This window comes from Lepidochelys kempii, chromosome 10 (assembly GCF_965140285.1).
Source record: "Lepidochelys kempii isolate rLepKem1 chromosome 10, rLepKem1.hap1, whole genome shotgun sequence".
Classification (NCBI taxonomy): Eukaryota; Metazoa; Chordata; order Testudines; family Cheloniidae; genus Lepidochelys; species Lepidochelys kempii.
The window spans coordinates 59972658-59984276 of NC_136389.1; the positions used below are offsets into that span (position 1 = coordinate 59972658).

General features: G+C 40.5%; 1 protein-coding gene across 1 annotated transcript in view; it reads left to right on the forward strand.

The window, feature by feature from the left end:
- The first annotated feature begins 1182 nt into the window (after positions 1 to 1182).
- RFX7 (regulatory factor X7) overlaps positions 1183 to 11619 on the forward strand; it is a 119037-nt gene continuing 108600 nt past the window's right edge. Inside the window, exon 1 of the mRNA XM_073303792.2 lies at positions 1183 to 1720. Coding sequence (XP_073159893.1) covers positions 1563 to 1720 — 158 coding nt within the window. The 5' untranslated portion in view covers positions 1183 to 1562. The remainder of the gene's footprint in view (positions 1721 to 11619) is intronic.

The following is an 11619-nucleotide window of genomic DNA, read 5'->3' on the forward strand; positions in this document are numbered from 1 at the left end:
GTAGGGCAAGAGAGAATGAAGCCTATCATTCATGGTTTTATCTGTATTGTGGGGTTTCTAGGAAACACAGAGCACTGTAAAATAATAAACAACAGTATTTGTAAATGACAGGTTTCAGAGTAGCAGCCGTGTTAGTCTGTATTCGCAAAAAGAAAAGGAGGACTTGTGGCACCTTAGAGACTAACCAATTTATTTGAGCATAAGCTTTTGTGAGCTACCGCTCACTTCATCGGATGCATTCAGTAGAAAATACAGTGGGGATGTTGTTTCACAAACATTAACCCACATTGCCTGACTTTGGAGAATCTCTGTATATGCAGTAGAATGCTGATAACAGAATATCAGGGAAGACATGTTTAGATAATTGGTATGGCAGAGTGTAAATTTAAAGTACATATCTATGTATACAGGCACAATACAACCTCAGTTATTCTTAAATATTGGGTGTGTGAATTCTAACCAACAGGTGTTTTGCCTACTACAGTGAGTAGCTTTTAATGAAATGGGGCTGTTCATGTGAGTAAACAAAATGCTAGGTAATACTGTATGTAGTTACAAATTGGGCCCTGGGCCCTAACTCAGCAATCTGATCCATGTTTGCAGACCCCTGCACCTATGTGGCATTCCAAGGGACCCTTCTTGTGATGTGTTTATCTGTAAAATGCCATGCAGACCTATGGCCCTGTAGGTATGACTAACAAAACCAACAGCCCAGTCTCAAAAAATGTCATCTATGCATTTGGCTAATCAAGGATGTGCAGTGTAGGGGCACATTTTACCAGTGCTATTCTGAGTGGGCTACCCCAGATCCCTTCCCCTGGTGTGATGCCTTGTGCGACTCCTGGGTAGCAGGTGAAGGGCTGCCCTGTATCTCGGGGGCCGCCTCCATACCACTGCATCTGGATCTGTTGCTGGGTGCCTAGTGCAGGGAGTGCCCTGCCCAGCCTTCTCCTTCGCATGGCCACCTGGCAACACTGCATAATCCTGCACAACCAGCCTGGACCCCCACTGACACAGCCAGCCGGAATCAAGGGCAGGGAGCTCCTTTCCCCCCGGAGTCCGCCGCGCTGCCTGGAGCCGGAGGCACGCTGCTGCGGGAGTCAACTCTGCCCCCCTCCCCGCCCGGCTACCGCCGGCTGGGTCCCTGCCCTGGTTATTCCTTCCCTCGCCCCCCCCCCTGTGTCTGCGCCGTGTTGTTGCTGTCTGCACAGGGCGGCAGTGAGCCTGCGCGCACGGGCTGCCTTCGCCTGGCAGCGCAGCAGCAGGGCAAGCGGCAGGCAGCGCTGTGCGGGCTGCTTCGGGGCTGCAGCGGGACCAGGTGCTGGCGGGGGGCGGCGGCGAGCCCGCAGCGACCCCAGAGCGCGGGGCAGCGCCGCGATGCGCCTTCCCTTTGGGAAGGCTCCCCCCCCTCCGGCGTAGCAGCGGCTGGACCCGACGCGGCTTCTCCTCCGTGATGTCCCCCAGGCAGCCGGGAAAGGCGACTCACTCGAGTGCTGGGGTGAAGGCCTAGTGTCTCCAGCGCCGCCCGCGCCCGCTCCCTCTCCCGCACCCCTCCGCCGGCGATGATGGCAGAAGAACAGCAACCTGATCCCCAGCAGCCGCCGCCGCCGCCGCAGCTCCCCGGCACCCCCGCGCCAGGGGGGGCTCTGCCAGCCCTGGTGCCCGGGCTGCAAGGGACGGAAGCCAACGCGCTGCAACACAAAATCAAGAACTCCATCTGGTAAGAGCCGCCGCCGCCGCCTCCATGGCACGCTGGCTGAGCGCTGAGCCGGAGGTTTGCTCCTGCAGGCTCCGCATGTGCATTGCCGGAGCCTGGCGCGCGCTGATAGGGCCCTTGACTTTGTTTGGGGGGGTTTATTTGGGGGTAAATTGTTCCTTAATGTGCATATCTGAAACCACCCTCCCCTCCCCCCGAAAATAAACGCTAAACGTGGTTGGGGTTTTTTTGTTTGTTTGTTTGTTTGTTTGTTTGTTTTTTGAGCTGCAGAAAAACAAGTTGCTTAAAATCTATCGGGATCGAAACACTTGGTGCATTTAAAAGAAAGGAGGTTGGGAGATAACTTGCACTGCATGATGGTGGTGTGTATCTGAGGGGTGGGGGATGGGGAATGGAAAATGTGTTTACTTGGCTTTGCAGAGAGAGAGAGAGAGACCCCCCCCCCCCCCCCGCACACACACAGGAAGAAGCGTATTGTGAATTTCAGCCAGACGGACCATTGTCCATAAGAATATTAATAGGCAACGCAAAACCTGCTCAGCTGTAGGATTAGTTACCTTCCCTAAATGTTTTTCCATTGTTTATTCAAGATTAAAAACCATCCAGGAGAGGTGGTGGTTCTGCATTTCCTGGGAAGAACGCACCTTTTGGAAATATATATCATATACACACACCTGTGTGTATAATATATATTATATCATGCACATAAATGTGTATCTCTTTTATTTAGAGGATACCAGCATTTTCCCCCCAGGAATTATATACAGTCAAATGTACTCAAGGGTTTGGTTGGCTATGTTTACATTCATTGTATCCAGAGATAATGGTAATTATAGTAGGTTTGTGTCAAGATAATGGATGTAGCCTCACCTATTTAAGGTATCTTACTAATTGAATATTGTTTTCTGCTTATTAATAGTCTTTTTGATATATGAATTCATCTCATCCCCCAATAATACAAAGTATTAATGCATCAAGGAGCGCAAATGTCATAATAAAGATTGTATCAGTGTTCCTATTATAAACCTCTATTTTCATGGATTTGCAATTAAAATGTGATTTGGGCTAAAACTTGGCATGGTGGCATTTCCAAGAATCCAATTTTTGGTACAAATTTTAAACAAAATCACCTCACAGTAAACCCATGTTCTGCTGAATTTAATATTAGTTTTTAAAAACTAGTTAAAAAAAGTTAATTGAGTTATGTTTGTCCTCCACTCTCAAAACAAAGCAATTTTTTTATTTGAAGTATTGCAGAGGCCTCGCACCTGCAATATGTTATGCAGGGATTGAGCCCTTTGGGTACATTTTGAAAATTGGGAATTCTATAAGTTACAAGAATTTTTGCCTTTTGCAGTATCCATATTATTGATGCCTAATAGCCAATGTACTGATCCAGTGTTTATAGTGCTTCATACTATAGTTAGCTTTATGGTATGTTGAATTAATATGTATTTTAAAAGGGAGTCCAAAAATGTTAAAAATATTATTAGGGAGGTTGTTATGTTGTTAAACTGATATTTAAAAAAGCCTAGGAAATTAAAATTAAACAGTAAATCACGTTCTCTGTCCTTAATCCACACACAGCCTTTTGTTTAGTTTTTGTGTGCAATAAGGTGACTTCAGGAGACAGTATTAACTGATGAATTTCCTGGATCTTTCGATTGTGTTACCTTCAGATTATTCTGATTTATAATAGGTTTTTGTGGTACATATTTATGATTTATCCCTTCTCTTCCCATCAACATGGTACTTGGAAATCAGCTTCTCAGACAGCATGTTTACATTGCATTCAGATTAGGTATCATGTCCAAGTTGAAGACAAAATGGCTACTAAGTAAAACCTCTCCTTTAATAAGAACTTGCTTTTTAAAAAGAAGACTTGGGTCTTATAACATTACATTCAAAGATAGCTTGGTTCAAATATGTAAAGTGTTTGAGTAAATAACTTTTCTTCACTTTCAGTACAAAAGAACTTTATTAGCTTCACCAAATGTACTAGCATAGGCATCACCAAAGTATCTGAAACCATCAGAGGTTTTGCCAGTACATTGTGATTGTCTCCTCTCCCAATATGGTTTGTAGAATTAATAGATAGTTGATTAGCCATCCTTCACATACACATGACCTTTACTTCTTGACTGTCCTGACAGCTTTCTTGACAGGTCTAAAACTTCTGCAGCACTTCCAGATAGTATCAGTGCTTGCATATTGTACTGTAAACATATAATATGTGAAACAACTTATTTATAATAAAATTGCACTTCATTTTCAAACCTTACTTTACATTTTGTTTTTCTATCTGTGGAGAGCTAACATGAGAAATCCTGTGTATTCTCTTAGTACTGTACTGCTAGCAAGCAATCTTCACCTGAATGTCTGATTATTATTTTTTTTTTGTTTTTACTATTTACTAGTGTCCTATATACTATATTAGTGCAGATTCAGTTATTCTTATTAACCAGAAATTAAGGTAGCTTTGCAAAAGAAAAGTAATATACATACAGTACTTATATCATGCACTGGAAACTCACTTCTTCCCTGCTCCCAACCCAAGAATTAGTATTGTTTACAGTAGATGGAGTGTACTGGTAGTTAATGTATTGTACAAGCTATTCTTGAGCATAATACTAAAATGACAAGATTCCATCTTTATGAGTAGCTTTAACTTATCACTTGTTGAGAAGAGTATTTTCTCCTCGGTTTTGTGGTTTAGGAGGTCAGTGTTTTTTAAATCCTGAAGGATTTAACACATTTAAATGAGTACCTTTTAGCGTTGTCTCTGCTGTTTTATTCGCGCCCCCCCCCCCCCATTTGCGAGTATAGGGGATGGACATTTTTAGTTTAAAAGACGTGTTTTCTAGTATGCAAAACATATTTTCAATCAAAATAGTATAGCAGGATATAGCAACTACTGAAATACTGGACTTGCTGATCACAAACAAGTCTGTGCCTGTCCTTCCACTGTACAGACAAATATAAATATAGTATGTGATGTAGGCCTCTAGCAGGACAATGAGTTATTCATTATCTTTGCTTATAGTTAATTTATTCTGTTTATTAAATTAAAATGCAATTTGACAAAAGAAGTAACTCTTCTATAATTGCAAACATCTAGTATCTCTTTAAAATTAAACACTGGATTAAATTTGAGTGTTTAAGGTTGACGGCATGGTGCATATTGAAGACTTTCAAAAGTATTTAGCAGCATTTTAAGTTAATATTTTTATTCACACTTTAAGAGTCCACTGGAGGGGATAAATGGGAAATTTCTCAGATGTTTTTAAAATGACCAGGAAGCATTAGCATTACAATCAGGTATGTTTGATAGTTATGGCTTATTAACACTTGGTTGATTAAAAGATTAAGGATTCTGTATTGTCTGTCCACAGAATCATTTTTTTCAGCTGACCCGCTTGAATGGGCCCAAAGAAGTGTTGTCCATTTTTATTTTGTATTGCACATATAACTTGCTCTGACAGTTGGATATGTTCTTACAGTGCTGATGAAAAGGACAGAAATAATATTAGACTTCTTTTCCCAATGACGGATTAGAAGTCTAGACTAGAAAGAACCTGTCTTTACAGAGCCTAGACTCTCTGATTAATATCAGGGTTTGTAAATTGCCTTAGTCTTCCCTGGACATTGGGCCTCAATATGCTTATTTGCATATCATTGTAGATTCATTAAAGCTTTTATATTAATAGCTTTTTGTCCAGACACTAAAGCCTTAGGAGGGAAAACCTTACCCTGTTTAGCTGTCTGTGCATATAGACTAATGGAATTTCAATTAATTTTTTGGAGTGAGAATATAGTATTATCAAATAAGTGTTTAATTTATATATGGAGCCTGTATACACAAACATACTGCTATGAGTTTTGAGTCTACTCAGAATTCCATTAGGTTGCTAGAGAATATCCTGTTGGTGGAAAAAATCAGCCAGTACTGTACTTGCATAAAAATGATGTGGACAGAGATTAAGAAATTTGGATTGCAAACAAAGAAAAGTATTTGCTGACATTCTGCACTATGTGCAGTAAACAGTAGCCCCAATGGTTTTAGGCAATTTCAACCCTCTCTTACTACCCTATTCACAAGGTCCAGTTCACATCCTATAGCTAGTGGAAATTGTTTTGTTTTCTTTATCCTTATTTTGACTGCTTGGCGAAAATGATTAAATTTAAGGCTTGTTTACTGTTGCTGTAAATTGTCTTCTGTTTACATCCACACACATAGTCAGGCCCTGGGTTTGCTTACCTAGCCTAGATCCCAGCAGTTTATTTTTGTCCTTAAGGCATCTGCTATGATTTTAATTTATTAATTTTGCATGAGAGGTGAAGGCTTTTTTCCCCATATCAGACATAAAAATCGCACTGAGGACTAGGCAGTGTGGAGTTTAGAACACAAAGCATTCGCAGTCTGGCTAAGCAGCACTGGGCGTGGGCTTCTGATCATAATTTTGTCCTCAGATCTGTCTTTTAGCTAGTAGTATGGTGCGCTATGCCAAAACTGCATGAGCTGGGCTGCTCAGTGGCAAACTCCTATGTGTGGCAGGGTCCAGTTTAAGTCCCGTTGAAGTCAGTGGGAGTTGAATTGGCCCTTGTTCATTTTAGGCTCTTGGTTTTGTGCTAAGAAACTAGGCTGGATTTTATATCAAGTTCCTAATCTCTTGAAAGCACAGCCCCTCTTCTGGAGAATGAAACAAGTCATGCATCCCCTGCAATCACACCTCTCTTAATTAATATGTCATCTGCTCATAAATTGCAGATAACTCTTCATGCCCTGTGCTTTGGAAAACACTGGTGTGGGCCTTCATAATTTGAATCTCTCCTTTTTGCATGCTTTGATGAGCAGTGAAATAGTTAAGTGTTGACATTTAAAGAATCACTATTGAAATGAAGGGGCAGTTCACACCTCAGAGTTATTATTTCAGACTCTCTGCAAACTCAGGCTCAAACATGTTTGACAGATTTATTCTGCAATCATGGAGGCTAAAAACTGTTGTGGGGGGAGGGGGAGAAATGCTGCAACTTTGGAGGACAGTTTTAGGAGTTTGTCTGCAGGCCCCTCCACACCCAGCAACTCTTTCATGCCTCCACAAGGAGCATCTGCCATGATTTGGGAAACATTGTTTTTACTATATAAAAATCACAAAACTAAATTGTTTTAATCCAAAGGGGAAAAAATGAGTATAGAAATAAACTTTATCAACAAGAGACTCTTAATTTCCCCCATCCACCAAACTTGGTATTTCAGTGCTGAGGGGTGTCGGTCGCTCACATTTATTGGAATTTTGTAGTCATGGAGTCTTTGTGTATATTTTATTGTTAAATCTACCACCAGGTTAAATCTACCAACACAGTAGGCCAAGTTTATCCCTGGCATAAGTCAGTGGAGTTATATCAGGGATGAATTTGGCTCAGTAGCTAGGTTGTATTAATCTTGCTGTTAAAATATTGACGTGCTGCTAATGACAGGGGTCGTCAACAGCATTGAAGCAGTACAGCTTCACAGATGCCCTGTAAATACAAGGGGTTACAGCATGTATACTTGGCTAATGAGTAAGAAGACTTATCTGTTTGAGTTTTGCTTCCTAACCAGACTATTGATAAAGGTGCAGACTGGGAATTTCAAAGGACTCTATGGAGTTAGGAGCAACACATTAAATTTCAATGATATTTGGATACCTAATTCCCTTATGGTCCTCCAACAATCCCAGCGAAAGTGCAGATCCTCTGCATCTGGAAGGGGACAGATGTAACAACCAGAATACTTTGACATGGTGACAGTGTCTGTATAGACAGTATCTGAAATCTTCCATGACTTGTAATATTGTGTATATTTATGTATTGTTTCTGTCTGATTGAGCTGTGTGCAATGCAACGTAGTCCAAGGCCCTTGTAATACCTAGGCACTATGGGACAAATAAAGAATTAAGTGAAAGGGATGGTCTAATGACTAGAGTAGGGGACTGGGAAGTAGGTTTCTTGGGCTGTGTCTACACAACAGAGGCTATGCCAGCATAGTTGTGCTGGCATAACCCTGTAGAGTACATGCAGTCTATACCACTGGAATGGGTTTTTCCATTGGTGTAGGATCACCTTCCCATACAAAATCAGCTATGTCAATGGAAGCATTCTTCTGTCAGAGTAACTACATTTACACAGTGAGCTAGGTTGGCACCGCTGTTTGGTCAGGGGTGTGGGTTTTTTCAGACATTAGCAAATGTAGCTGCATCAACCTAATTTTTAAGTGTAGACCAAACTTAAACCTTTTGGTTATGCTCCTAACTCTATCACTGTTCCTGTAGTCTCTTGCTTATGTGACCTGAAACGTGTCACACCAATGTTTGTGCCTCAGTTTCCCTATATATAAAATGAAGATGTTTACCCACCTTTGTAAGTACTTTTGAGATCCTCAAATAAGAGGTACTGTAAAATTGCCAAGTGTTATTGTAGCTAACTCAGTTTTCCTTGGCTTTGTGGCTCTACTGTCATAGGCTGTGTAGGGAGACTTTCCAGTCCAGAACGTACTGCTGTTACTGTATACATAATGAATTGTAGACTGTGTACTTTTTAGGTCAGTGCGTGCTGGCTGCAATGTGGGTCAGCCTGATCAGTCCTCTCTGGCTGGAGTTATCTGGGTGTGACTGCTTGTTCTCTCCAGATTGGGTAGGCACCATCTGCCTGTTACCCTTTTACCTTAGTTGGGTGTGGAAATGTGTGTTCCATCCTTGATCAGTGAATGGGGGTAGCCTGCCCCTTGACCAGGAGAGCTGGCTAGCCCCATATCTGTCATGTGAAGGGGGAGGAGGCAATACCTTCTTCCTCAAGGAGACTTCCTCCTCTGGATACCTGCTCATCTAAAATGTCTTCCCTCATTTAGCTGGTTAAGAAAGCACTTGCTCTGCCCCTTACAATGGCAAGGAGCTGCTCTTGGCAAACTCTGCATCCTCAACATCCCTCCCATCAACAGGTGCAGCCTGCGACTCTGTCCTTGGGGAATGGACAAACTTAGCTGCATAGATGGTGGGGGCGGGGAGAGCGGAGTAGGGAGAAGCAACTTTTCAAAATGGGGAGCATCCACCAGGACAGGGGAGTCTCTCTAGCTCTGGGAGCATATTTTTACGAGATTAGAAAATAATCTGAATAAAATGAACACTGACCTTTATGTAACTTTTGAGAGCGAGTTGAGGTTTTATAAAAGACTCTGACTTTCTGAACATGGCAGAAATAACTTTGCAGAAGTGAACCATTGCAAAGCTGCTAGGAGCAAAATCAGACCCAGCCTTTTCCACATTTATTTGGAAACACTGGGAGCTAAGAAAATGTATTAAAAAACATTGTCACATCTCTTATTATTTGAAAAAGAGCCACTACCGTTAACTTCATTTAAAATATATAGGAGAGCATTAGATTGTTGACCTCACAGCATAAACATATATGATTTATTTTTTTCATAAACATTCCACTTGCCACCACAGGTGTTTTCTTTTTCTCTTTGTTGCAGCAAGTCAGACGGTGCAACATTGTAATATAGAATACATTTCTAATTCATTTTTAATAAGCAAAGAATTGTCTGGACTGTCATCTCAGGCTGATAATCTAACCTCCCCTGAGCCCAAAAGGCCCAGTTCCCTGTAAATTGGTGCAATTCAATTGATTTCATTGGCATTGCACCTGTCTGTGTGCTAGTGGGAAGTTTGATTCCAAATCTTGATATATGTTTTTAAAAATACTCCCAGTTTTCTTTCTAGCTGCTATATAATTTAATAAAAAATATACTACTACTGGAGATCGTACTGTTTAATTTTAAATTGGTCTGACCAGATTTACATGGAAAGCACTGACATATTTTTGTAGTCTTGAGAGAGGGGATTGCAGCTTCCATGACTAATGTGTGTGCTTTCTCTTCTTACCCTAATTCTGCACATTTTGCCAAACAGAAGTATTTGGAATTGAGGTAGAGCTGCAAAATTCAGATCAGGATCCAAATCTGGGTTTTTTGTTCAGTCCATCTCTAGTGTTAATTAGTTTATTTAAAATAGTTCTAAAAAGCTGATACAGCTTCAAAATAGATAGATGGATACAAATACATACATTGACCTTACAAAAAGGCACCCATCAGAATATCTCAGGGTGCCTGGTGCAAAAAGTCTCACAACAGTAACAAATTTTAGTTGACCACATTCAGCATAAATCAAAGGAATAAATAAAAATGCAGCAATCCTGCCATTCCTACCAATAAAATTCTACCCTGAAGGTCAGCAGAAAGGAGCTGTTCCAGACTTACAAGAGAAGTGAATTCTGGAGTTTTCCAGAAATACCCTGCCACCAGCCTCCATACTTTTGAGTGTTGGAACTTCTTGCTATAGCCCCTCAATAGATCTTCTTTGTGGAAGAATGTAGGGACAGAAGCCGTTTTTCAGGTTCTAGGCTCCAACCCTTATAGACCTTTATTGGTTAATAGGAGAACTTTGAATTTACCAACAAGCAAATAGGAAGCTAGTTGCCAGCCATCATATTATCAGTGAGCTTTCATTGACTACCAACAAGAGCTCCACTTTCTACCTGCTAAATCATTAAGACAGCTAAAAGTTAATTCAAAGCTGTCAGATATTTTTCCATGTCATTATTTGCTGTAATTGTCATAGTGATGTTATACAAGTGAAACAGGATGGGGAGGTGGTCTGTGCAATTTCAGATGGGAGGGAGTGTGTCCATGAGTAGATCTAACATATGGCCCCTGCTTTGAGTAGGTTTCAGAACGCCTGGTAGAATTGATATTTGTGCCTATCTTTTACTATGAAGCACAAATTTCTTTGTCGACTTTCTGAAGCTGGAGCTATTTAATTAATTAAATTGGCTAATTCTTGAATTTAGTATTGCAAGAATAAACTCGATGTACACAAACAAAATTTTTGGCAGATTGTTAAAATTACACAAAGTTTTTACTATCCTGAATACTAAAATTTTGTTTAGTACATTCCTATCGACTGCAGAGACTTTTTCTGGATAAAAATTGTTTACATAGTGTAGGTATGAAATAGCTCAGTTGCGGGTTTTCCCCTTTGTGGTCAACAGTGACTGTTCATGCCAGACCACTGTAAGCTTGTTTCTAGTGGTAATGTGTGAAGTAAACTAGGGGAAAAAATTGGTTGACTAACTCCTTCTTTATGATGTGCATTGTCTTTAATGGTAATGATGATACCAGGAGGATAGTTACCTTTAAAATCATCTTCAGTTTTTCAGTATATGTACTGAATACTTTGCTTTCAGAGTTGTACAGAGACTATTTTCTTTCCTCAGGTAAGCACAGAAGTAAGTGCTTTGTTTCTCCTGTATTGGTTTGAGCCAAAATTCCTTGATTGAAAAAAAATTCTGGGAAGAACCAGCAAGAACAAAGAACTGGGAACGAAAAGCACAGTCTAGGAAAGAGAATAAGATAATGGGGTCTGAAATTATAACTCAGAAATTAAATAAAAATAATTTTGAAAACATTTGTCTATAAAAATCCAATATACACCTGAACTAGTTCTATTGTACTTATTAAACTTATGCCATTTGTTACATACCATAGCTGTAGAAAATTAAAGCTTGATTTCCTCCACTCTGTTATTCTTTAAGCAAAAATGGGTTGTATTCCGTTTGATCACTGCTCTTTCAATTGGATATTACAGTACACGACTAGTGTGCAGTCTACATAGTTAAACTGTGGTTTTGTACAAACTTCTTACACCTGTATCACTCTGAGTATCTTGCTTATTTAGTTTAAAATGCTACTTTAATGCTTTTCAGGTTAATTTGCACTGTGATAGATGTCTCTCATCTGGGTTCGGGTATCCGTACAGAGTTAAAACTATGCTCGTTGCAGTAAAATGATGTTTCACTGGCTTCAGAAA